We start from the raw sequence: 25,000 nt of genomic DNA, 5'->3' as shown, positions 1-25,000 counted from the left end.
GGGGAACAGTGGGTTAACTGCCTGTTCAGGGGAACAGTGGGTTAACTGCCTGTTCAGGGGAACAGTGGGTTAACTGCCTGTTCAGGGGAACAGTGGGTTAACTGCCTGTTCAGTGGAACAGTGGGTTAACTGCCTGTTCAGGGGAACAGTGGGTTAACTGCCTGTTCAGGGAACAGTGGGTTAACTGCCTGTTCAGGGGAACAGTGGGTTAACTGCCTGTTCAGGGAACAGTGGGTTAACTGCCTTGTTCAGGGGAACAGTGGGTTAACTGCCTTGTTCAGGGAACAGTGGGTTAACTGCCTTGTTCAGGGGAACAGTGGGTTAACTGCCTGTTCAGGGGAACAGTGGGTTAACTGTTTCAGGGAACAGTGGGTTAACTGCCTTGTTCAGGGGAACAGTGGGTTAACTGCCTGTTCAGGGGAACAGTGGGTTAACTGCCTGTTCAGGGGAACCGTGGGTTAACTGCCTTGTTCAGGGGAACAGTGGGTTAACTGCCTTGTTCAGGGGAACAGTGGGTTAACTGCCTGTTCAGGGGAACAGTGGGTTAACTGCCTGTTCAGGGGAACAGTGGGTTAACTGCCTTGTTCAGGGGAACAGTGGGTTAACTGCCTTGTTCAGGGGGCAGAACGACAGATTTTTACCTTGTCAGCTCAGGGATTCAATCCAGCAACCTTTCGGTTATTAGTCCAACGCTCTAAATACTAGGCTACCTGTCTCCCCACTTCAAAAACTCTACATCCATATCTCTAAATCTCTACTTCGTTATCGCTACTTCATTATCAATACTTCATTACCTCTACTTCGTTGTCTCTACTTCAATATCTCTACTTCATTGTCTCTGCGCCAATATCCCTGCTTCATTATCTCTACTTCATTATCAATACTTCATTACCTCTACTTCGTTGTCTCTACTTCAATATCTCTACTTCATTATCGATACTTCATTACCTCTACTTTATTACCTCTAGTTCATGTCTCTACGTCAATATATCTACTTCATTATCTCTACTTCATTATCTCTACTTCGTTATCTCTGCTTTATTATTTCTACTTCATTATCTCTACTTCATTATCAATACTTCATTATCTCTACTTCACTATCAATACTTCATTATCTCTACTTCATTATTTCTACTTCGTTATCTCTACTTCATTATCAATACTTCATTATCTCTACTTCATTATTTCTACTTCATTATCTCTACTTCATTATCAATACGCCACTATCTCTACTTCACTATCAATACTTCATTATCTCTACTTCATTATTTCTACTTCATTATCTCTACTTCATTATCAATACTTCATTATCTCTACTTGATTGTCTCTACATTTAATACAGGCTGAACTTTATTGTGATACTGTATGTAGCTAAGAGAAGGTAACCGTGTAATAACAAGGCTTTCACCACTTTATGCCTAGTTTTTACAACACTTCCTCTTTCTCCTCAGCCTCTGACGACCCCTCCCCGCGGAGGATAGTATACCCCATCACCCCTACTACTCTATCAGTGGAACATTCCAGCATGCTGGTGTTGGAGTGTGTGGTGTCGGGCAGTCCGTCGCCCGTTGCCCAGTGGCTGAAGAATGGACAGCAGGTGACACCACCAGCCGTGCCAGCAGGGAACAGCAGGAGACACAACAACCTGGTCCTACTGAACCCGAAGAGGAGTGATGGAGGGAACTACCTGTGTTCTGTTACCACGGAGACGGGGAGAATCCTACTCAGTGTCAACTACACTGTGAATGTGCTCGGTGAGTTACTAACAGGCCACTGCTGTAGTCAGGTGTCTCATGGGAAACAGATCTTCTGACCTCAATGGGACTTCCTGGTTAAAGAACGGTTAGATGAATTACTCTAATGGTAGATTTTTATCTAACTCGTTGGGAGTCCTGACTTCCTCCCCTCTCTTCCCCAGAGGAGGCATCTGTGCTGAGGAGTCTGTCTGACCAGACTGTCTCGCCTGGAGACGCCGCTCGCTTCACCTGCGTTGCCAAGGGAAACCCCACCCCCAATGTCACCTGGCTCTTCAACTCTGCCCCCATCGCCCCCTCGCCCCGCCTCCAAATTTCAGGCTCCTCCCTCTGCATCAAAGGGGTGACATCACAGGACGTCGGTGTGTACCAGTGCCTGGTGGACAACGTGATTGGCTCAGCCCAGTCAGCTGGCAGGCTCACCCTCCAATCAGGTACAGTGTACTCTCCTAAAGTAGTGGGGTATCAGGAAGTGATTGTATGAGAAAATGGGCTGTTTTCCCTGCTGGTTTAGGGAGCAGGTTGAAGTAGTAGCTCTCCCTTAGCCCCTCTCCATCTTCCCCACATCTCTCGCCTCCTGTCTTTGCGTCAGAGCTACCTTTATGCTGGCCACCAGGGATAAACTCAGGGACAGAGGAATGGAAAGAGTAGCCTTGGATGGCTCTGAGCATGTGTGTGTGTGTGTGTGTATTTGGTTTTATTATCCTTATGGGGATCAGAAGTCCTCACAAGGATAGTAAATCGAGGCGGCAGGGTAGCCTAGTGGTTAGAGCGTTAGAGCGTTGGACTAGCAACCGGAAGGTTGCGAGTTCAAACCCCCGAGCTGACAAGGTACAAATCTGTCGTTCTGCCCCTGAACAAGGCAGTTAACCCACTGAAAATAAGAATGTGTTCTTAACTAACTTGCCTGATAAAATAAAAAATCATTTAGCCAGTCTCCACAAGAAAAAGGCTATTTTAGGCTTTGGGGTTAGGTTTAGGGTTAAGGTTTGGGTTAAGGTTAGGGTTAGGTTTACCCCCTAGAGTCGATCTCTAAATCTAATTAGCATATAACAAAAATCCCCAGAAAAATCTGTACATTTAAACTAGACAGATCTGTTATTTAATTGGATGCGTCTCCATCCACCACATCTGCCTGTGGATCACTTCCTCATCTGCCTGTGGATCACTTCCTCATCTGCCTGTGGATCACTTCCTCATCTGCCTGTGGATCACTTCCTCGTCTGCCTGTGGATCACTTCCTCGTCTGCCTGTGGATCACTTCCTCGTCTGCCTGTGGATCACTTCCTCGTCTGCCTGTGGATCACTTCCTCATCTGCCTGTGGATCACTTCCTCATCTGCCTGTGGATCACTTCCTCATCTGCCTGTGGATCACTTCCTCATCTGCCTGTGGATCACTTCCTCATCTGCCTGTGGATCACTTCCTCATCTACCTGTGGATCACTTCCTCATCTACCTGTTGATCACTTCCTCATATGCCTGTGGATCACTTCCTCATCTGCCTGTGGATCACTTCCCCATCTGCCTGTGGATCACTTCCTCATCTACCTGTGGATCACTTCCTCATCTGCCTGTGGATCACTTCCTCATATGCCTGTGATTCACTTCCTCGTCTGAAGTCGGTTACAGCCGATCCGCCAACATCTGACTATAGAGTCCAAACAGTCTGGGCTACACGCTGATATGACCCCTCTGTGGAAAGGTGAGAGACCCAGGTTCTTCTCTAGGACGCCCACAGGCCTCACAAGTATCGTCTGAAGGTCCCCCGGTACGAGTTGAAAATGAAGTGGAAGTACAGTACCAGTCGAAAGTTTGGACACACCTTCTCATTCAAGGGTTTTTCTTCATTTTTACTATTTTCTACATTGTACAAAAATAGTGAAGACATTAAAACTATAAAATAACACATATGGAATCATGTAGTAACCAAAAAAGTGTTAAACAAATCAAAATATATTTTATATTCTTCAAAGTAGTCACCCTTTGCCTTGATGACAGCTTTGCACACTCTTGGCATTCTCTCAACCAGCTTAATCTGGAATGCTTTTCCAACAGTCTTGAAGGAGGTCCCACATATGCTGAGCACTTGTTGGCTGCTTTTCCTTTACTCTGCAGTCGGACTCATCTCAAACCATCTAATTTGGGTTGAAGTCGGTTGATTGTGGAGGCCAGGTCATCTGATGCAGCACTCCATCACTCTCCTTCTTGGTCAAATGGCCCTTACACAACCAGGAGGTGTGTTTTGTGTCATTGTCCTGTTGAAAAACAAATTATATTCCCACTATTCCCAAACCAAATGGGATGGCGTATCGCTGCAGAATGCTGTGGTAGCCATGCTGGTTAAGTTTTCCTTGAATTCTAAATAAATCCAAGACAGTGTCACCAGCAAAGCACCCCCACACCATCACACCTCCTCCTCCATGCTTCACGGTGGGAACCACACATGTGGAGATCATCTGCTCACCTACTCTGCGTCTCACAAAGACACGGCGGTTGGAACCAAAAACATCAGACCAAGGGACAGATTTCCACTCGTGTTTTTTGGCCCAACCAAGTCTCTTCTTCTTATTGGTTTCTTTGCAGCAATTCAAACATGAAGGTCTGATTCAAGCCATCTCCTCTGAACAGTTGATGTTGAGATCTGTATTTTGCTTGTACTCTGTAAAGCATTCATTTGGGCAGCAATCTGAGGCTGGTAACTCTCATGAACTTATCCTCTGCAGCAGAGAACTCTGGGTCTTCATTTCCTGTGGCGGTCCTCATGAGAGCCAGTTTCATCATAACGCTTGATGGTTCTTGCGACTGAACTTGAAGAAACATTGAAAGTTCATGACATTTTCCAGGTTGATTGACCTTCATGTCTTAAAGTAATGATGGACTGTTGTTTCTCTTTGCTTATTTGAGCTGTTCATGCCATAAAACAGACTTGGTCTTTTACCAAATATGGCTATCTTCTGTATACCTAGACCAGACCAGAGCAGAGAGATAGTGTGGTAGTGGTCTGAGCTGAGACCAGACCAGAGCAGAGAGATAGTGTGGTAGTGGTCTAAGCTGAGACCAGACCAGAGCAGAGAGACAGTGTGGTAGTGGTCTGAGCTGAGACCAGAGCAGAGAGACAGTGTGGTAGTGGTCTGAGCTGAGACCAGAGCAGAGCTGAGAGATAGTGTGATAGTGGTCTGAGCTGAGACCAGACCAGAGCTGAGAGATAGTGTGATAGTGGTCTGAGCTGAGACCAGACCAGAGCTGAGAGATAGTGTGATAGTGGTCTGAGCTGAGACCAGACCAGAGCTGAGAGATAGTGTGGTAGTGGTCTGAGCTGAGACCAGAGCAGAGAGACAGTGTGGTAGTGGTCTGAGCTGAGACCAGAGCAGAGAGATAGTGTGGTAGTGGTCTGAGCTGAGACCAGAGCAGAGAGATAGTGTGGTAGTGGTCTGAGCTGAGACCAGACCAGAGCTGAGAGATAGTGTGATAGTGGTCTGAGCTGAGACCAGACCAGAGCAGAGAGATAGTGTGGTAGTGGTCTGAGCTGAGACCAGAGCTGACAGATAGTGTGATAGTGGTCTGAGCTGGGACCAGACCAGAGCTGAGAGATAGTGTGGTAGTGGTCTGAGCTGAGACCAGAGCAGAGAGATAGGGTGGTAGTGGTCTGAGCTGAGACCAGACCAGAGCTGAGAGATAGTGTGATAGTGGTCTGAGCTGAGACCAGACCAGAGCTGAGAGATAGTGTGATAGTGGTCTGAGCTGAGACCAGACCAGAGCTGAGAGATAGTGTGATAGTGGTCTGAGCTGAGACCAGACCAGAGCTGAGAGATAGTGTGATAGTGGTCTGAGCTGAGACCAGACCAGAGCTGAGAGATAGTGTGATAGTGGTCTGAGCTGAGACCAGAGCAGAGAGATAGTGTGGTAGTGGTCTGAGCTGAGACCAGACCAGAGCTGAGAGATAGTGTGATAGTGGTCTGAGCTGAGACCAGAGCAGAGAGATAGTGTCATAGTGGTCTGAGCTGAGACCAGAGCAGAGAGATGGTGGTAGTGGTCTGAGCTGAGACCAGAGCAGAGAGATAGTGTGGTAGTGGTCTGAGCTGAGACCAGACCAGAGCTGAGAGATAGTGTGATAGTGGTCTGAGCTGAGACCAGAGCAGAGAGATAGTGTCATAGTGGTCTGAGCTGAGACTAGAACTCCCTTCGTTCTGTTCTCTCCTGCCTCCTCCACCTCTCAGTGCAGAGAGAGAGAGAGATTTATTCTGCTATGATGTGCAGCAACACTGGTGTGTTTACAGTGAGAACTAGATGTGAGTTAGATAAACTGAGTATTAAAACATGACCCCGGTAGAGCTTTGGCTCCGTGGGTTACCAGGTACCGGGCACCAGAGGTTGTTATCAGATCATCTCTGCTGCCTGTTCAACTAAATGATATTGTTGTATATATATATAAACTGTTTACTGTCGGCTGTCTTTAAAGGAGTACACTGTCAGTTGTGTTCGTGTCTCTGTTCTGTTTATGTTTCGTTGGCCAGCGTTGAGCTCCTGCTAAGAAAGTTCCGGTCACAGTTCAACTGTTCTGGTCTACGGGCTTTAGAAATACATTTGATTGATTGATTTATTAATTGATTGATGTATATTTGTGTTGCTAGGTTGCAGTTCCCTCCCCACCATCCCACATCCAATCCCAAACAACCGGGCATAGTCTTTTTGGGGCTCTTAAGTGAAATTGTGTTCTGCTGAAATTGATCTTCTAGAATGGCCTCTAGTTATCTGGCCCTCATACCATCATGGCCCTCATACCATCATGGCCCTCATACCATCATGGTCACCTACTCTAGTTATCTGGCCCTCATACCATCATGGCCACTCATACCATCATGGCCCTCATACCATCATGGCCCTCATACCATCATGGTCACCTACTCTAGTTATCTGGCCCTCATACCATCATGGTCACCTACTCTAGTTATCTGGCCCTCATACCATCATGGCCCTCATACCATCATGGCCCTCATACCATCATGGCCCTCATACCATCATGGTCACCTACTCTAGTTATCTGGCCCTCATACCATCATGGTCATACCATCATGGCCCTCATACCATCATGGTCACCTACTCTAGTTATCTGGCCCTCATACCATCATGGCCCTCATACCATCATGGCCCTCATACCATCATGGTCACCTACTCTAGTTATCTGGCCCTCATACCATCATGGCCCTCATACCATCATGGCCACCTACTCTAGTTATCTGGCCCTCATACCATCATGGCCCTCATACCATCATGGCCACCTACTCTAGTTATCTGGCCCTCATACCATCATGGTCACCTACTCTAGTTATCTGGCCCTCATACCATCATGGCCCTCATACCATCATGGCCACCTACTCTAGTTATCTGGCCCTCATACCATCATGGCCCTCATACCATCATGGCCACCTACTCTAGTTATCTGGCCCTCATACCATCATGGTCACCTACTCTAGTTATCTGGCCCTCATACCATCATGGCCCTCATACCATCATGGCCCTCATACCATCATGGTCACCTACTCTAGTTATCTGGCCCTCATACCATCATGGCCCTCATACCATCATGGCCACCTACTCTAGTTATCTGGCCCTCATACCATCATGGCCCTCATACCATCATGGTCACCTACTCTAGTTATCTGGCCCTCATACCATCATGGCCCTCATAACATCATGGTCACCTACTCCAGTTATCTGGCCCTCATACCATCATGGTCACCTACTCCAGTTATCTGGCCCTCATACCATCATGGTCACCTACTCCAGTTATCTGGCCCTCATACCATCATGGTCACCTACTCCAGTTATCTGGCCCTCATACCATCATGGTCACCTACTCCAGTTATCTGGCCCTCATACCATCATGGTCACCTACTCCAGTTATCTGGCCCTCATACCATCATGGTCACCTACTCTAGTTATCTGGCCCTCATACCATCATGGCCCTCATACCATCATGGCCCTCATACCATCATGGTCACCTACTCTAGTTATCTGGCCCTCATACCATCATGGTCACCTACTCTAGTTATCTGGCCCTCATACCATCATGGTCACCATACTCAGTTATCTGGCCCTCATACCATCATGGCCCTCATACCATCATGGCCCTCATACCATCATGGCCCTCATACCATCATGGTCACCTACTCTAGTTATCTGGCCCTCATACCATCATGGTCACCTACTCTAGTTATCTGGCCCTCATACCATCATGGTCACCTACTCTAGTTATCTGGCCCTCATACCATCATGGCCCTCATACCATCATGGCCCTCATACCATCATGGCCCTCATACCATCATGGCCCTCATACCATCATGGCCCTCATACCATCATGGTCACCTACTCTGGCCAGTTATCTGGCCCTCATACCATCATGGCCCTCACCATCATGGTCACCTCTAGTTATCTGGCCCTCATACCATCATGGTCACCTACTCTAGGGGACTGGCAGGGTACCATCATGGGGACAGACTCTAGGGATCTGGGGACATACCATCATGGCCCTCATACCATCATGGGGACAGAGCCAGGGTAGGGAATGGGGACATACCATCATGGGGAGGGAATGGGGACCATCATGCAGGGAGGGATCTGGCCCTCAGACCATCATGGCCCTCACCTAGATCAGGGTCACCTATGGGGAATCATGGCAGGCCCTCATACCATCATGGTCACCTAGCAGTTATCTGGCCCTCATACCATCATGGGAATGGGGACAGATCATGGCCCTCATACCATCATGGGGACCTACTCTAGTTATCTGGCCCTCATACCAGGGTCATGGAATCATACCATCATGGCCCTCATACCATCATGGTCACCTACTCTAGTTATCTGGCCCTCATGGGGACATCATGGCCCTCAGGGATCATGGGGACATACCATCATGGTCACCTGGGGACAGAGCAGGGCCCATACCATCATGGGGACAGATCATAGGGAATGGTCAGGGAATGGGGACAGAACAGGGATACCATCATGGTCACCAGGGTAGGGATCTGGGACCTCAGACCATCATGGTCACCTATGGGGACAGAGCATCTGGGAATCATACCATCAGGGGAGGGCATGGGGACATCTGGCCCTCATACCATCATGGGGACAGAGCATCATAGGGACCATCATGGGGACCTCAGGGGATTGGTCACCTGGTTATCTGGCCCTCATACAGAGCAGGGGAGGGAATGGGGACAGAGCATCTGGCCCTCATACCATCATGGGGATAGATCAGGGTAGGGAATGGGGACCCTCATACCATCATGGTCACCTACTCTAGATATCTAGGGCCCTCATACCATCATGGCCACCTACCTAGGGAATGGGGACAGAGCAGGGTAGGGAATGGCCCTCAGCCATCATGGCCCTCATACCATCCCTCATACCATCATGGCCCTCATGGGGATCAGGTCACCTACTCTAGGGATCTGGGGACAGACCATCAGGGCCCTCAATGGGGACAGATCATGGTCACCTAATGGGGTTATCTGGCCCTCATACCATCATGGGGACAGAGCAGGGTAGATATCTGGACCTCATAATCATGGTAGGGAATCATCCCAGAGCAGGGGATTGGGAATGGGGACAGAACAGGGGGGAATGGGGACAGAGCAGGGAGGGAATGGGGACAGAGCAGGGTAGGGAATGGGGACAGAGCAGGGTAGGGAATGGGGACAGAGCAGGGAGGGAATGGGGACAGAGCAGGGTAGGGAATGGGGACAGAGCAGGGAGGGAATGGGGACAGAGCAGGGTAGGGAATGGGGACAGAGCAGGGGTCACCTACTCTAGTAATGGGGACAGAGCAGGGTAGGGAATGGGGACAGAGCAGGGTAGGGAATGGGGACAGAGCAGGGTAGGGAATGGGGACAGAGCAGGGGAGGGAATGGGGACAGAGCAGGGGAGGGAATGGGGACAGAGCAGGGCAGGGAATGGGGACAGAGCAGGGTAGGGAATGGGGACAGAGCAGGGTAGGGAATGGGGACAGAGCAGGGTAGGGAATGGGGACAGAGCAGGAGAGGGACATGGGCAGGGTAGGGTCTGGGGACAGAGCAGGAGGGGACAGAGCAGGGTAGGGAATGGGGACAGAGCAGGGAAATGGGGACAGAGCATGGGCAGGGCATGGGGACAGAGCAGGGGAGGGAATGGGGACAGAGCAGGGGAGGGAATGGGGACAGAGCAGGGGAGGGAATGGGGACAGAGCAGGGGAGGGAATGGGGACAGAGCAGGGGAGGGAATGGGGACAGAGCAGGGAATGGGGACAGAGCAGGGGAGGGAATGGGGACAGAGCAGGGGAGGGAATGGGGACAGAGCAGGGTAGGGAATGGGGACAGAGCAGGGGAGGGAATGGGGACAGAGCAGGGGAGGGAATGGGGACAGAGCAGGGGAGGGAATGGGGACAGAGCAGGGGAGGGAATGGGGACAGAACAGGGGAGGGAATGGGGACAGAGCAGGGTAGGGAATGGGGACAGAGCAGGGTAGGGAATGGGGACAGAGCAGGGGAGGGAATGGGGACAGAGCAGGGTAGGGAATGGGGACAGAGCAGGGTAGGGAATGGGGACAGAGCAGGGGAGGGAATGGGGACAGAGCAGGGTAGGGAATGGGGACAGAGCAGGGTAGGGAATGGGGACAGAGCAGGGGAGGGAATGGGGACAGAGCAGGGGAGGGAATGGGGACAGAGCAGGGTAGGGAATGGGGACAGAGCAGGGTAGGGAATGGGGACAGAGCAGGGGAGGGAATGGGGACAGAGCAGGGGAGGGAATGGGGACAGAGCAGGGTAGGGAATGGGGACAGAGCAGGGTAGGGAATGGGGACAGAGCAGGGTAGGGAATGGGGACAGAGCAGGGGAGGGAATGGGGACAGAGCAGGGGAGGGTAAGGGGCTGTTTTTGGGGTGTGTGTGGCAGGCAGCAGTGGGTTCACTTTACTAAATCAACAGGCTTGGAACTGGTAACACTAACCTGGGATATGGGAGCGCGCCAGCTGCCCACATTCCTCACAGTAACCATTCAAATACCAGGAGAATCATGCCCAGCTACACTACACCTAGAGAGAGAAACACACTTTCTCTCTCTCTCTCTCTCTCTCTCTCTCTCTCTCTCTCTCTCTCTCTCTCTCTCTCTGTCTCTGTCTCTGTCTCTCTCTCTGTCTCTCCTCTCTCCAGCTCTCTCTCTCTCCAGCTCTCTCCTTCTCTCTCCAGCTCTCTCCAGCTCTCTCTCTCTCCAGCTCTCTCTCTTTCTCTGTCTCTCACTTTCTCCCCTTCTCTCTCTCTCTCTGTCTCTCCTTCTCTCTCCAGCTCTCTCTCTGTCTCTCCTTCTCTCTCCAGCTCTCTCTCTGTCTCTCCTTCTCTCTCCAGCTCTCTCTCTGTCTCTCCTTCTCTCTCCAGCTCTCTCTCTCTCTCTCCTTCTCTCTCCAGCTCTCTCTCTCTCTCTCTCTCTCTCTCTCTCTCTCTCTCTCTCTCTCTCTCTCTCGCTCTCTCTCACTTTCTCCCCTTCTCTCTCCAGCTCGCTCTCTTTCTCTGTACTTCTCTCTCTATCTCTCCTTCTCTCTCTCTCTGTCTCTCCTTCTCTCTCTCGCTCTCTCTAGCTTTATCCCGTTCTCTCTCCAGCTCTCTCTCTTTCTCTCTCTCTCTCTCCCTCTCTCGCGTTCTCCCCTTTTGTCTCCATCTCTCTCAATTCAATTCAATGTGCTTTATTGGCATGACATAACAATGTACATATTGCCAAAGCTTACTTTGGTACAATATTAACATAATTATTAACATAACAACAACAACAACAACAAGCATAGAGGACATGTGCAGGTTGGTTGGTCTGTCAGACACTGTCCCTCATCTTATGTCAGGCAGCAATGTAACAAAAAACAAGCCTAAAAACGTATATAAAGACAGCTGACATGTTGTCAGGAGGAATGGGCCAAAATTCACCCAACTTATTGTGGGAAGCTTGTGGAAGGATACCCGAAAAGTTTGACCCAAGTTAAACAATTTAAAGGCAATGCTACCAAATACTAATTGAGTGTATGTAAACTTCTGACCCACTGGGAATGTGATGAAAGAAATAAAAGCTTAAATAAATCATGCTCTCTACTATTATTCTGACATTTCACATTCTTAAAATAAAGTGGTGATCTAAGACAGCGACTTTTTACTAGGATTAAATGTCAGGAATTGGGAAAAACTGAGTTTAAATGTATTTGGCTAAGGTGTATGTGCACTTCAGACTTCAACTGTAAATGAGAACGTGTTCTCAACTGGCCTATCTGGTTAAATAAAAGTGAAATAAAATACAAATAAAGATATGATGACAACGATGTGTGGAGCCCTTAGCGGCTATAATATGAAGGTTTGACTTGGAAAGGTTTCTTCGCCTGGTCACATATAACTGATGAGTTGTTCATTGAAACGGGACGAGCTGCGAGGAAGTAGAGCTCGTAGATAGATGCGGAGAAGGAATTATATAGACAACAAGCTGTTTGTATCTGTCTGGTATGAAAGGGAACTATGTTGACATGTGATCTGGGATATATTCATCAGGGGTGTATTCATTAGTATTCATTAGGGGTGTATTCATTAGGGGTATATTCATTAGTATTCATTAGGGGTGTATTCATTAGGGGTATATTCATTAGTATTAATTTGGAGTATATTCATTAGTATTCATTAGGGTGTATTCATTAGTATTCATTTGGAGTATATTCATTAGTATTCATTAGTGTTCATTAGTATTCATTAGGGGTATATTCATTAGTATTCATTAGGGGTGTATTCATTAGTATTCATTTGGAGTATATTCATTAGTATTCATTAGTATTCATTAGGGGTGTATTCATCAGTATTCATTAGTATTCATTAGTATTCATTAGGGTGTATTCATTAGTATTCATTATGGGTGTATTCATTAGTATTCATTAGGGTGTATTCATTAGTATTCATTTGGAGTATATTCATTAGTATTCATTAGGGTGTATTCATTAGTATTCATTCAGGGTGTATTCATTAGGGTATATTCATTAGTATTCATTAGGGGTGTATTCATTAGTATTCATTAGGGGTGTATTCATTAGTATTCATCAGGGGTGTATTCATTAGTATTCATTAGGGGTGTATTCATTAGGGGTGTATTCATTAGTATTCATTAGGGGTGTATTCATTAGGGGTATATTCATTAGTATTCATTAGGGGTGTATTCATTAGGGGTGTATTCATTAGTATTCATTAGGGGTGTATTCATTAGGGGTGTATTCATTAGTATTCATTAGGGGTGTATTCATTAGGGGTGTATTCATTAGTATTCATTAGGGGTGTATTCATTAGGGGTGTATTCATTAGTATTCATTAGGGGTGTATTCATTAGGGGTATATTCATTAGTATTCATTCGGGTGTATTCATTAGTATTCATTAGGGGTGTATTCATTAGTATTCATTATGGGTGTATTCATCAGGGGTGTATTCATTAGGGGTGTATTCATTTGGGGTGTATTAATTAGGGGTATTCATTAGTATTCATTATGGGTGTATTCATCAGGGGTGTATTCATTAGGGGTGTATTAATTGGTATTCATTAGTATTCATTAGTATTCATTAGGGGTGTATTCATTAGTATTCATTATGGGTGTATTCATCAGGGGTGTATTCATTAGGGGTGTATTCATTAGGGGTGTATTAATTAGGGGTGTATTCATTAGTATTCATTTGGGGTATATTCAGTAGTATTCATTAGGGGTGTATTCATTAGGGGTATATTCATTAGTATTCATTAGGGGTGTATTCATTAGTATTCCTTAGGGTGTATTCATTAGGGGTGTATTCGTTAGTATTCATTAGGGGTATATTCATTAGTATTCATTAGGTGTGTATTCATTAGTATTCATTCGGTGTATTCATTAGTATTCGTTAGTATTCATTAGGGGTGTATTCATTTGGAGTATATTCATTAGTATTCATTCGGTGTATTCATTAGTATTCATTAGTATTCATTAGGGGTGTATTCATTAGTATTCATTATGGGTGTATTCATTAGTATTCATTAGGTGTGTATTCATTAGTATTCATTCGGGTGTATTCATTAGTATTCGTTAGTATTCATTAGGGGTGTATTCATTAGTATTCATTATGGGTGTATTCTTCAGTGGTGTATTCATTAGGGGTGTATTAATTAGGGGTGTATTCATTAGTATTCATTAGGGGTGTATTCATTAGGGGTGTATTCATTAGTATTCATTAGGGGTATATTCATTAGGGGTATATTCATTAGGGGTATATTCATTGGCGGTATATTCATCAGGGGTGTATTCACTAGGGGTATATTAATTAGGGGTATATTCATTAGGGGTATATTCATTAGGGGTGTATTCATTAGGGGTATATTCATTAGGGGTATATTCATTAGTATTCATTAGGGGTGTATTCATTAGGGGTGTATTCATTAGTATTCATTAGGGGTGTATTAATTAGGGGTGTATTCATTAGTATTCATTATGGGTGTATTCATCAGTGGTGTATTCATTAGGGGTGTATTAATTAGGGGTGTATTCATTAGTATTCATTAGGGGTGTATTCATTAGGGGTGTATTCATTAGTATTCATTATGGGTGTATTCATCAGGGGTGTATTCATTAGGGGTGTATTCATTAGGGGTGTATTCATTAGGGGTATTCATTAGGGGTATATTCATTAGGGGTATATTCATTAGGGGTGTATTCATTAGGGTATATTCATTAGGGTGTATTCATTAGGGTGTATTCATTGGGGGTGTATTCATTAGGGTATATTCATCAGGGTATATTCATCAGGGGTGTATTCACTAGGGGTAAATTCATTAGGGGTATATTCATTAGGGTATATTCATTAGGGGTGTATTCATTGGGGGTATATTCATCGGGGTATATTCATCGGCGGTGTATTCATTGGGGTGTATTCATTGGGGGTATATTCATCAGGGGTGTATTCATTAGGGGTGTATTCATCGGGGGTGTATTCATCGGGGTGTATTCATTGGGGGTGTATTCATTGGGGTATATTCATCGGGGTGTATTCATTAGGGGTATATTCATTAGGGGTATATTCATTAGGGGTATATTCATTAGGGGTATATTCATTAGGGGTATATTCATTAGGGGTATATTCATTAGGGGTGTATTCATTAGGGGTGTATTCATTAGGGGTGTATTCATTAGGGGTATATTCATTAGGGGTATATTCATTAGGGGTATATTCATTGGGGGTATATTCATCAGGGGTGTATTCACTAGGGGTATATTCATTAGGGGTATATTCATTAGGGGTATATTCATTGGGGGCGTAATCAAGAATGGAATGAATGAAACAGGGTTAAACATACATTAATTTGTCCAATAGAAACTCTCCTTTTCAACTGTTGGATTAATGATTACATCCTAGATCAGCTAGACGCAGGCCAGAGTGTGGAAGGCGGTATTGAATTTGTTACTGTCAGTCACCTTAACTCCTCAGGATTTATCTCGAATCTGTGCACCTACGTTGTAAACTTTCATTCATAGGCGAGGTTGTAGCAACCTCATGATGGGTATATGGAACATTAGAGTATCATGTAGTAGCTTAAACCTGTCGATGTTACATTGAACAGGGTGAATGGAAAATGAATGACAGTCATCCAATATGCTGTAATAGAAATATGGCCATGGTCATGAAAATAAAGTCACACCGACCGTAACTGACTATACTGTAAAATTCTGTAATATACTGTAATATACTGTAATATTCTGTAATATACTGTAATATTCTGTAATATACTGTAATATTCTGTAATATACTGTAATATACTCTAATATACTCTAATATACTCTAATGTACTGTAATATACTGTGATATACTGTAATATTCTGTAACATAGTGTAATATAGTGTAATATAGTGTACTATACTGTAATATACTGTAATATGCTGTAATATAATGCAATATAGTGTAATATTCTGTGATATACTGTAATATACTGTAAGGTAGTGTAATATAGTGTAATATTCTCTAATATACTGTAATATACTGTAAGGTACTGTAATATAGTGTAATATTCTCTAATATACTGTAATATACTGTAAGGTACTGTAATATAGTGTAATATTCTCTAATATACTGTAATATACTGTAAGGTACTGTAACATAATGTAATATTCTCTAATATACTGTAATATACTGTAAGGTAGTGTAATATAGTGTAATATTCTCTAATATACTGTAATATACTGTAAGGTACTGTAATATACTGTAATATTCTCTAATATACTGTAATATACTGTAATATACTGTAAGGTAGTGTAATATAGTGTAATATTCTCTAATATACTGTAATATACTCTAAGGTACTGTAATATAGTGTAATATTCTCTAATATACTGTAATATACTGTAAGGTACTGTAATATACTGTAATATACTGTAATATACTGTAAGGTAGGGTAATATAGTGTAATATTCTCTAATATACTGTAATATACTGTAAGGTAGTGTAATATTCTCTAATATACTATAATATACTGTAAGGTACTGTAGTATAGTGTAATATTCTGTGATATACTGTAATATACTGTAAGGTACTGTAATATACTGTAATATTCTCTAATATACTGTAAAATACTCTAAAGTAGTGTAATATACTGTAATATTCTCTAATATACTGTAATATACTGTAAGGTACTGTAATATAGTGTAATATTCTCTAATATACTGTAATATACTGTAAGGTACTGTAATATACTGTAATATACTGTAAGGTAATATAATATACTGTAATATTCTCTAATATACTGTAATATACTGTAAAGTACTGTAACATAGTGTAATATTCTCTAATATACTGTAATATACTCTAAGGTACTGTAATATAGTGTAATATTCTCTAATATACTGTAATATACTGTAAGGTACTGTAATATACTGTAATATACTGTAAGGTACTGTAATATACTGTAATATTCTCTAATATACTGTAATATACTGTAAAGTACTGTAACATAGTGTAATATTCTCTAATATACTGTAATATACTCTAAGGTACTGTAATACAGTGTAATATTCTCTAATATACTGTAATATACTGTAAGGTACTGTAACATAGTGTAATATTCTCTAATATACTGTAATATACTCTAAGGTACTGTAACATAGTGTAATATTCTCTAATATACTGTAATATACTGTAAGGTACTGTAATATAGTGTAATATTCTCTAATATTCTCTAATATACTGTAAGGTAGTGTAATATAGTGTCATATTCTCTAATATACTGTAATATACTGTAAGGTAGGGTAATATAGTGTAATATTCTCTAATATACTGTAATATACTTTAAGGCACTGTAATATTCTCTAATATACTATAATATACTGTAAGGTACTGTAATATTCTCTAATATACTGTAATATACTCTAAGGTAGTGTAATATAGTGTAATATTCTCTAATATACTGTAATATACGGTAAGGTAGTGTAATATAGTGTAATATTCTGTGTCTCCTGCCAAACCTCCTCCCAGCCTCCCTGACGTCCCCATTTACAGCTCTCTGGGCCGGTTTAAACTAACAAAGCATTATTGTGTAGTGCTGTGAGTATCCAGGAGTTTCTTGTTATTTTATGTAGATTGAAAAGGCTTGTTCCCAATGTAAAACTTTCCATCCCTGCTTTCCTGCTGGCCCGTGGTCCACTTCGGAGACATAGTCCCTCCTCTGTCCCTGTTGGGTCTCTGCAGCAGACTGACTCTGTCCCTGTTGGGTCTCTGCAGCAGACTGACTCTGTCCCTGTTGGGTCTCTGCAGCAGACTGACTCTGTCCCTGTTGGGTCTCTGCAGCAGACTGACTCTGTCCCTGTTGGGTCTCTGCAGCAGACTGACTCTGTCCCTGTTGGGTCTCTGCAGCAGACTGACTCTGTCCCTGTTGGGTCTCTGCAGCAGACTGACTCTGTCCCTGTTGGGTCTCTGCAGCAGACTGACTCTGTCCCTGTTGGGTCTCTGCAGCAGACTGACTCTGTCCCTGTTGGGTCTCTCAGTTGGTCGTAACACTAAGTTCGACGTAAAAAGTGCTCTACGCCGAACCGAAAAATGATACCTGTCGCTCTACCTGCATTTGTACGTGCTGCCTGTGCCTGGTTTCTACAGCATAGCATTCTGCAGGACTCCCGAAGTGGCGCAGCGGTCCAAGCTACGGAATCGCAATGCAAGAGGCACCACTACAGTCCCTGGTTCGAATCCAGGCTGTGGCACATCCGGACGTGATTGGGAGTCCCATAGGGTGGCGCACAATTCGTGTTCATATTTAACAAAACCTCCACAGGGTTTTGGAGATGCACACATCAAATTAAAAAAGAATAGCTTCATGGTATGCTATCAGAATAATCCACCGTTAGGTCACATGGTATGCTAACAGAATAATCCACCGTTAGGTCACATGGTATGCTAGCAGAATAATCCACCGTTAGGTCACATGGTATGCTATCAGAATAATCCACCGTTAGGTCACATGGTATGCTATCAGAATAATCCACCGTTAGGTCACATGGTATGCTATCAGAATAATCCACCGTTAGGTCACATGGTATGCTAGCAGAATAATCCACCGTTAGGTCACATGGTATGCTATCAGAATAATCCACCGTTAGGTCACATGGTATGCTAACAGAATAATCCACCGTTAGGTCACATGGTATGCTATCAGAATAATCCACCGTTAGGTCACATGGTATGCTAGCAGAATAATCCACATTTAGGTCACATGGTATGCTAGCAAGATGTTGTGATCAATCCTGCTAAAAGATGAGCCAACGAGACTAATGACCGTGAACACTCCCCTCCATCTTGGCTAACATTCCCAGACAAATGTTAACCAAATATCCAAACTAAAATTATGTGAAAACAAAAATCTCCGGCGCGATGGCGCTGTCGCAATCATAGCGGTGCTGAAATTATCATCTCGTTGTCCACACATGGCTTTACATTTAAAGGGTGGACGACTCTGGGAGTTTCAAATAACCAACAATTTAAAACATGCTTTCAATATTCATAGTTGTAATCGTAATAATGGTGGGCCGTGTAGTTGTAGTTGTAATAATGGTGTGCCATGTAGTTGTAGTCGTAATAATGGTGGGCTGTGTAGTTGTAGTCGTAATAATGGTGGGCCGTGTAGTTGTAGTCGTAATAATGGTGGGCTGTGTAGTTGTAGTCGTAATAATGGTGTGCCGTGTAGTTGTAGTCGTAATAATGGTGGGCTGTGTAGTTGTAGTCGTAATAATGGTGTGCCGTGTAGTTGTAGTTGTAATAATGGTGGGCTGTGTAGTTGTAGTCGTAATAATGGTGGGCCGTGTAGTTGTAGTCGTAATAATGGTGGGCTGTGTAGTTGTAGTCGTAATAATGGTGGCCCGTGTAGTTGTAGTCGTAATTATGATGGGCTGTGTAGTTGTAGTCGTAATAATGGTGGCCCGTGTAGTTGTAGTCGTAATTATGATGGGCTGTGTAGTTGTAGTCGTAATAATGATGGGCCTTGTAGTCGTAATAATGATGGGCCGTGTAGTTGTAGTCGTAATTATGTTGGACTGTGTAGTTGTAGTCGTAATGATGGTGGGCCGTGTAGTTGTAGTCGTAATAATGATGGGCCTTGTAGTTGTAGTCGTAATAATGATGGGCCGTGTAGTTGTAGTCGTAATTATGATGGGCTGTGTAGTTGTAGTCGTAATGATGGTGGGCCGTGTAGTTGTAGTCGTAATAATGATGGGCCGTGTAGTTGTAGTCGTAATAATGGTGGGCCGTGTAGTTGTAGTCGTAATAATGGTGGGCCGTGTAGTTGTAGTCGTAATAATGATGGGCCGTGTAGTTGTAGTCGTAATAATGATGGGCCGTGTAGTTGTAGTCGTAATAATGATGGGCCGTGTAGTTGTAGTCGTAATAATGGTGGGCCGTGTAGTTGTAGTCGTAATAATGATGGGCCGTGTAGTTGTAGTCGTAATAATGATGGGCCGTGTAGTTGTAGTCGTAATAATGATGGGGCGTGTAGTTGTAGTCGTTATAATGGTGGGCCGTGCGAAGTGATGGGCGAAGTGACATGCCTGGCAAAGTTTGCAACTGCCACAAGGATGGTAACAGCTTAGTAACGTGCGCTGCCTAGCAACCATCGTTATGAAGCATCAAATCTCATGAGTGCGCATTGCTTACGCCGGACTTAGCTACAACTAGTCTTGTTTTTGGTTGGTGCATCTGGTGTAAATACGGATCACATAGTCTAACGTTTTTTCACTCTTAGAAAAAAATTGGGTTCCTAAAAGGGTTCCTCGACTGTCCCCATAGGGAATAAACCTTTCCGGTTCCAGGTAGGACCATTTTGGGTTCCATGTAGAACCTTCTGTGGAAAGGGTTCTACACGGAACCCAAAAACATTCTACATGGAACCAAAAACATTCTACCTGGAACCAAAAAGGTTTCTTAAAAGGGTTATCCTATGGGGACAACCGAAGAACCTTGTAAGGTTCTCGATAGCATCTTTATTTCTAAGAGCGTAGCTACGGCTAACCGGGCGTCTCATAACAACTGGTGCAACCGGCCCCAGAAAGATCATTCAGTTTATTTGCATCTGAATTCATAGCAAGAAAATGTATTAAAAACAACACAATATTATTTGTGATCAAAGTTTCAAGTTTCGATGTTATACTTGGATACAGTTTAATCTGAAACTTCTCTTTCTATCTCTAGAAGAAGAACCTCAGCCTGGTTTAATCTGACACTTCTCTTTCTATCTCTAGAAGAACAAGAACCTCAGCCTGGTTCCACCGCTGATATTCTGATCGACGCTCCACCCACCTCTGTCCACCCAATCCAGAGCGACGAGGGAGATGAGCTCCTCCCACCCGAGGAGGAAGGGGAAGGGCTAGGGGAGGGGCTAGGAGAAGGGGATGGGCTATGGGACACCATGGGCCAACCAACAGAGAGGAGCAGCGACCGGCCCACTCCTGAAGCACCAATCATTACTAGCCCTCCTCAGACTCACAAACCTGATGTCTATGACCTGGAGTGGAGGGCGGGCCGTGACTGGGGACATCCAATCAACGCATACTTTGTCAAGTACCGCAAGGTGAGTCCAGAGGGGGAGGACCAGGAAAAACTCCAGGCCCTAGGTAGGGATAAAGCACCTGCATGTTAGTGTAGTAGAGTAGAGTAGAGTATGGTAGAGTAGAATACAGTAGAGTGGAGTAGAGAAGAGTATAATAGAGTGGAGTATAGTAGAATAGAGTATAATAGAGTGGAGTATAGTAGAATAGAGTATAATAGAGTGGAGTAGAGTGGCTTGGAGTAGAATAGAGTATAATAGAGTGGAGTGGCGTGGAGTAGAGTATAGTAGAATAGAGTATAATAGAGTGGAGTAGAGTAGAGTATAGTATAATAGAGTGGAGTAGAGTACAGTAGAATAGAGTGGAGTAGAGTAGAGTAGAATAGAGTGTAATCGAGTGGAGTGTAGTGGAGTGTAGTAGAGTAGAGTATGGTAGAGTACAATACAGTAGAGTGGAGTAGAATAGAGTGTAATAGAGTGGAGTAGAGTGAAGTGGAGTATAGTAGAATAGAGTGTAATAGAGTGTAGTGGAGTGTAGTAGAGTGTCGTTGAATATAGTTTACTGTAGTATAGTGTAGTAGAGTGGAATAGAGTGTATTGGAGGGGAGTGGAGGGGAGTGTGGTAGAGGAGTGTAGTAGAGTGGAGTAGAGTGTAGTAGAGGAGTGGAGTGGAGACTAGAGTGGAGTGTAGTATAGTGTAGTATAGTGGAGTAGAGTAGAGTAGAGTAGAGTAGAGTAGAGTAGAGTAGAGTGGAGTAGAGTGTAGTCGAATGTAGTGGAGTGGAGTGGAGTGTAGTAGAGTGGAGTAGAGTCGAGTGGAGTAGACTGTAGTAGAGTGGAGTGAAGACTAGAGTGGAGTGGAGTGGAGACTAGTGGAGTAGAGCGTAGTGTAGTAGAGTGGAGTAAAGTGTAGTGTAGTAGAGCAGACTGGAGTGTATTAGAGTAGAGTGTATTAGAGTGGAGTGGAGTAGAGTGTAGAAGAGTAGAGGGTAGTGGAGTAGAGTGTAGTAGAGTGGAGTAGACTGGAGTGTAGTGGAGTAGAGGGTAGTGGAGTAGAGTGTAGTGTAGTAGAGGGTAGTGGAGTAGGGGGTAGTGGAGTAGAGGGTAGTGGAGTAGAGGGTAGTGGAGTAGAGTGTAGTGTAGTATAGGGTAGTGGAGTAGAGGGTAGTGGAGTAGAGTGTAGTGTAGTAGAGGGTAGTAGAGTAGGGGGTAGTGGAGTAGAGGGTAGTGGAGTAGAGGGTAGTGGAGTAGAGGGTAGTGGAGTAGGGGGTAGTGGAGTAGAGGGTAGTGGAGTAGAGGGTAGTGGAGTAGAGGGTAGTGGAGTAGGGGGTAGTGGAGTAGAGGGTAGTGGAGTAGAGGGTAGTGGAGTAGAGGGTAGTGGAGTAGGGGGTAGTGGAGTAGAGGGTAGTGGAGTAGAGGGTAGTGGAGTAGAGGGTAGTGTATTAGAGGGTAGTGGAGTAGAGTAGACTGGAGTGTAGTAGAGGGTAGTGGAGTAGAGGGTAGTGGAGTAGAGGGTAGTGGAGTAGAGGGTAGTGGAGTAGGGGGTAGTGGAGTAGAGGGTAGTGGAGTAGGGGGTAGTGGAGTAGAGGGTAGTGTATTAGAGGGTAGTGGAGTAGAGTAGACTGGAGTGTAGTAGAGGGTAGAGGGTAGTGGAGTAGAGGGTAGTGGAGTAGAGGGTAGTGGAGTAGGGGGTAGTGGAGTAGAGGGTAGTGTATTAGAGGGTAGTGGAGTAGAGTAGACTGGAGTGTAGTAGAGGGTAGTGGAGTAGAGGGTAGTGGAGTAGAGGGTAGTGGAGTAGAGGGTAGTGGAGTAGAGTAGACTGGAGTGTAGTAGAGGGTAGTGGATTAGAGGGTAGTGGAGTAGAGGGTAGTAGAGTAGGGGGTAGTGGAGTAGAGGGTAGTGGAGTAGAGTAGACTGGAGTGTAGTAGAGGGTAGTGGAGTAGAGTAGACTGGGGTGTATTAGAGGGTAGTGGAGTAGAGTAGACTGGAGTGTAGTAGAGGGTAGTGGAGTAGAGTAGACTGGAGTGTATTAGAGGGTAGTGGAGTAGAGTAGACTGGAGTGTAGTAGAGGGTAGTGGAGTAGAGTAGACTGGAGTGTAGTATGGGGTAGTGTAGTATGGGGTAGTGGAGTAGAGTAGACTGGAGTGTAGTATGGGGTAGTGTAGTATGGGGTAGTGTAGTATGGGGTAGTGTAGTATGGGGTAGTATAGTATGGGGTAGTGTAGTATGGGGTAGTATAGTATGGGGTAGTGTAGTATGGGGTAGTGTAGTATGGGGTAGTGTAGTATGGGGTAGTGGAGTAGAGTAGACTGGAGTGTAGTATGGGGTAGTGTAGTATGGGGTAGTATAGTATGGGGTAGTGTAGTATGGGGTAGTATAGTATGGGGTAGTGTAGTATGGGGTAGTGTAGTATGGGGTAGTGTAGTATGGGGTAGTGTAGTATGGGGTAGTGTAGTATGGGGTAGTGGAGTATGGGGTAGTGTAGTATGGGGTAGTGTAGTATGGGGTAGTGGAGTATGGGGTAGTGTAGTATGGGGTAGTGTAGTATGGGGTAGTGTAGTATGGGGTAGTGTAGTATGGGGTAGTGTAGTATGGGGTAGTGTAGTATGGGGTAGTGTTGTATGGGGTAGTGTAGTATGGGGTAGTGTAGTATGGGGTAGTGTAGTATGGGGTAGTGTAGTATGGGGTAGTGTAGTATGGGGTAGTGTAGTATGGGGTAGTGTAGTATGGGGTAGTGTAGTATGGGGTAGTATAGTATGGGGTAGTGTAGTATGGGGTAGTATAGTATGGGGTAGTATAGTATGGGGTAGTGTAGTATGGGGTAGTGTAGTATGGGGTAGTGTAGTATGGGGTAGTGTAGTATGGGGTAGTGTAGTATGGGGTAGTGGATTAGAGGGTAACACTTTATTTGAGTAGTCCATCTGTAGATACCCTACAGACGACCAGTAACATTGTGAGATATACTGGATGGAAAAAAATCCAACAAATTATTTTTTAATTCTCAACATTGAAATGCAATGATTCACCCATGATCCACCTAACAATATTTTGAAAGAGTACTTTCAGCATATGTTTTCGTTTCAGTCTCCTTCATCTCCACTAACCAAAGTTAATTGTATGGACTGTTTTCCTATTAATAATGTAAAATGAACATCTGTACAGAAAGACTCATGAGAAGGTAAATTACAGAGGAGAAACTTCTTGATGCAATTAAAGCCTTTAAGTCTGGGAAAACTCCAGGGCTGGATGATATACCAGTGGAGATATACCAAACTCCAGGGCTGGATGGTATACCAGTTGATGTTTACCAAACTCCAGGGCTGGATGGTATACCAGTTGATGTTTACCAAACTCTAGGGCTGGATGGTATACCAGTTGATGTTTACCAAACTCTAGGGCTGGATGGTATACCAGTTGATGTTTACCAAACTCCAGGGCTGGATGGTATACCAGTGGAGATATACCAAACTCCAGGGCTGGATGGTATACCAGTTGAGATATACCAAACTCCAGGGCTGGATGGTATACCAGTTGAGATATACCAAACTCCAGGGCTGGATGATATACCAGGGGAGATATACCAAACTCCAGGGCTGGATGGTATACCAGTGGAGATATACCAAACTCTAGGGCTGGATGGTATACCAGTGGAGATATACCAAACTCTAGGGCTGGATGGTATACCAGTTGATGTTTACCAAACTCCAGGACTGGATGGTATACCAGTGGAGATATACCAAACTCTAGGGCTGGATGGTATACCAGTGGAGATATACCAAACTCTAGGGCTGGATGGTATACCAGTGGAGATATACCAAACTCCAGGACTGGATGGTATACCAGTTGATGTTTACCAAACTCCAGGACTGGATGGTATACCAGTGGAGATATACCAAACTCTAGGGCTGTATGGCATACCAGTTGATGTTTACCAAACTCTAGGGCTGGATGGTATACCAGTGGAGATATACCAAACTCTAGGGCTAGATGGTATACCAGTGGAGATATACCAAACTCTAGGGCTGGATGGTATACCAGTGGAGACATACCAAACTCCAGGGCTGGATGGTATACCAGTTGATGTTTACCAAACTCCAGGGCTGGATGGTATACCAGTGGAGATATACCAAACTCCAGGGCTGGATGGTATACCAGTGGAGATA

General features: G+C 44.5%; 1 protein-coding gene across 2 annotated transcripts in view; it reads left to right on the top strand.

The window, feature by feature from the left end:
* The window catches only part of cdon (cell adhesion associated, oncogene regulated), a 146,122-nt gene that overhangs the window by 103,688 nt on the left and 17,434 nt on the right, over positions 1–25,000 (top strand). Inside the window, exons 6-8 of one of the 2 annotated variants that reach the window (XM_052526126.1) lie at positions 1,452–1,754; positions 1,919–2,188; positions 20,536–20,861. In XM_052526126.1, the coding sequence (XP_052382086.1) occupies positions 1,452–1,754; positions 1,919–2,188; positions 20,536–20,861 (899 nt within the window). Of the gene's footprint in view, positions 1–1,451; positions 1,755–1,918; positions 2,189–20,532; positions 20,862–25,000 lie in introns of both variants that reach the window. The other variant, XM_052526078.1, reaches the window with a different exon arrangement.

Source organism: Oncorhynchus keta, chromosome 1 (assembly GCF_023373465.1).
Source record: "Oncorhynchus keta strain PuntledgeMale-10-30-2019 chromosome 1, Oket_V2, whole genome shotgun sequence".
Taxonomy (NCBI): Eukaryota; Metazoa; Chordata; class Actinopteri; order Salmoniformes; family Salmonidae; genus Oncorhynchus; species Oncorhynchus keta.
Note: the sequence above shows the minus strand (reverse complement) of the source record. Positions and strands in the feature narration are given on the sequence as shown.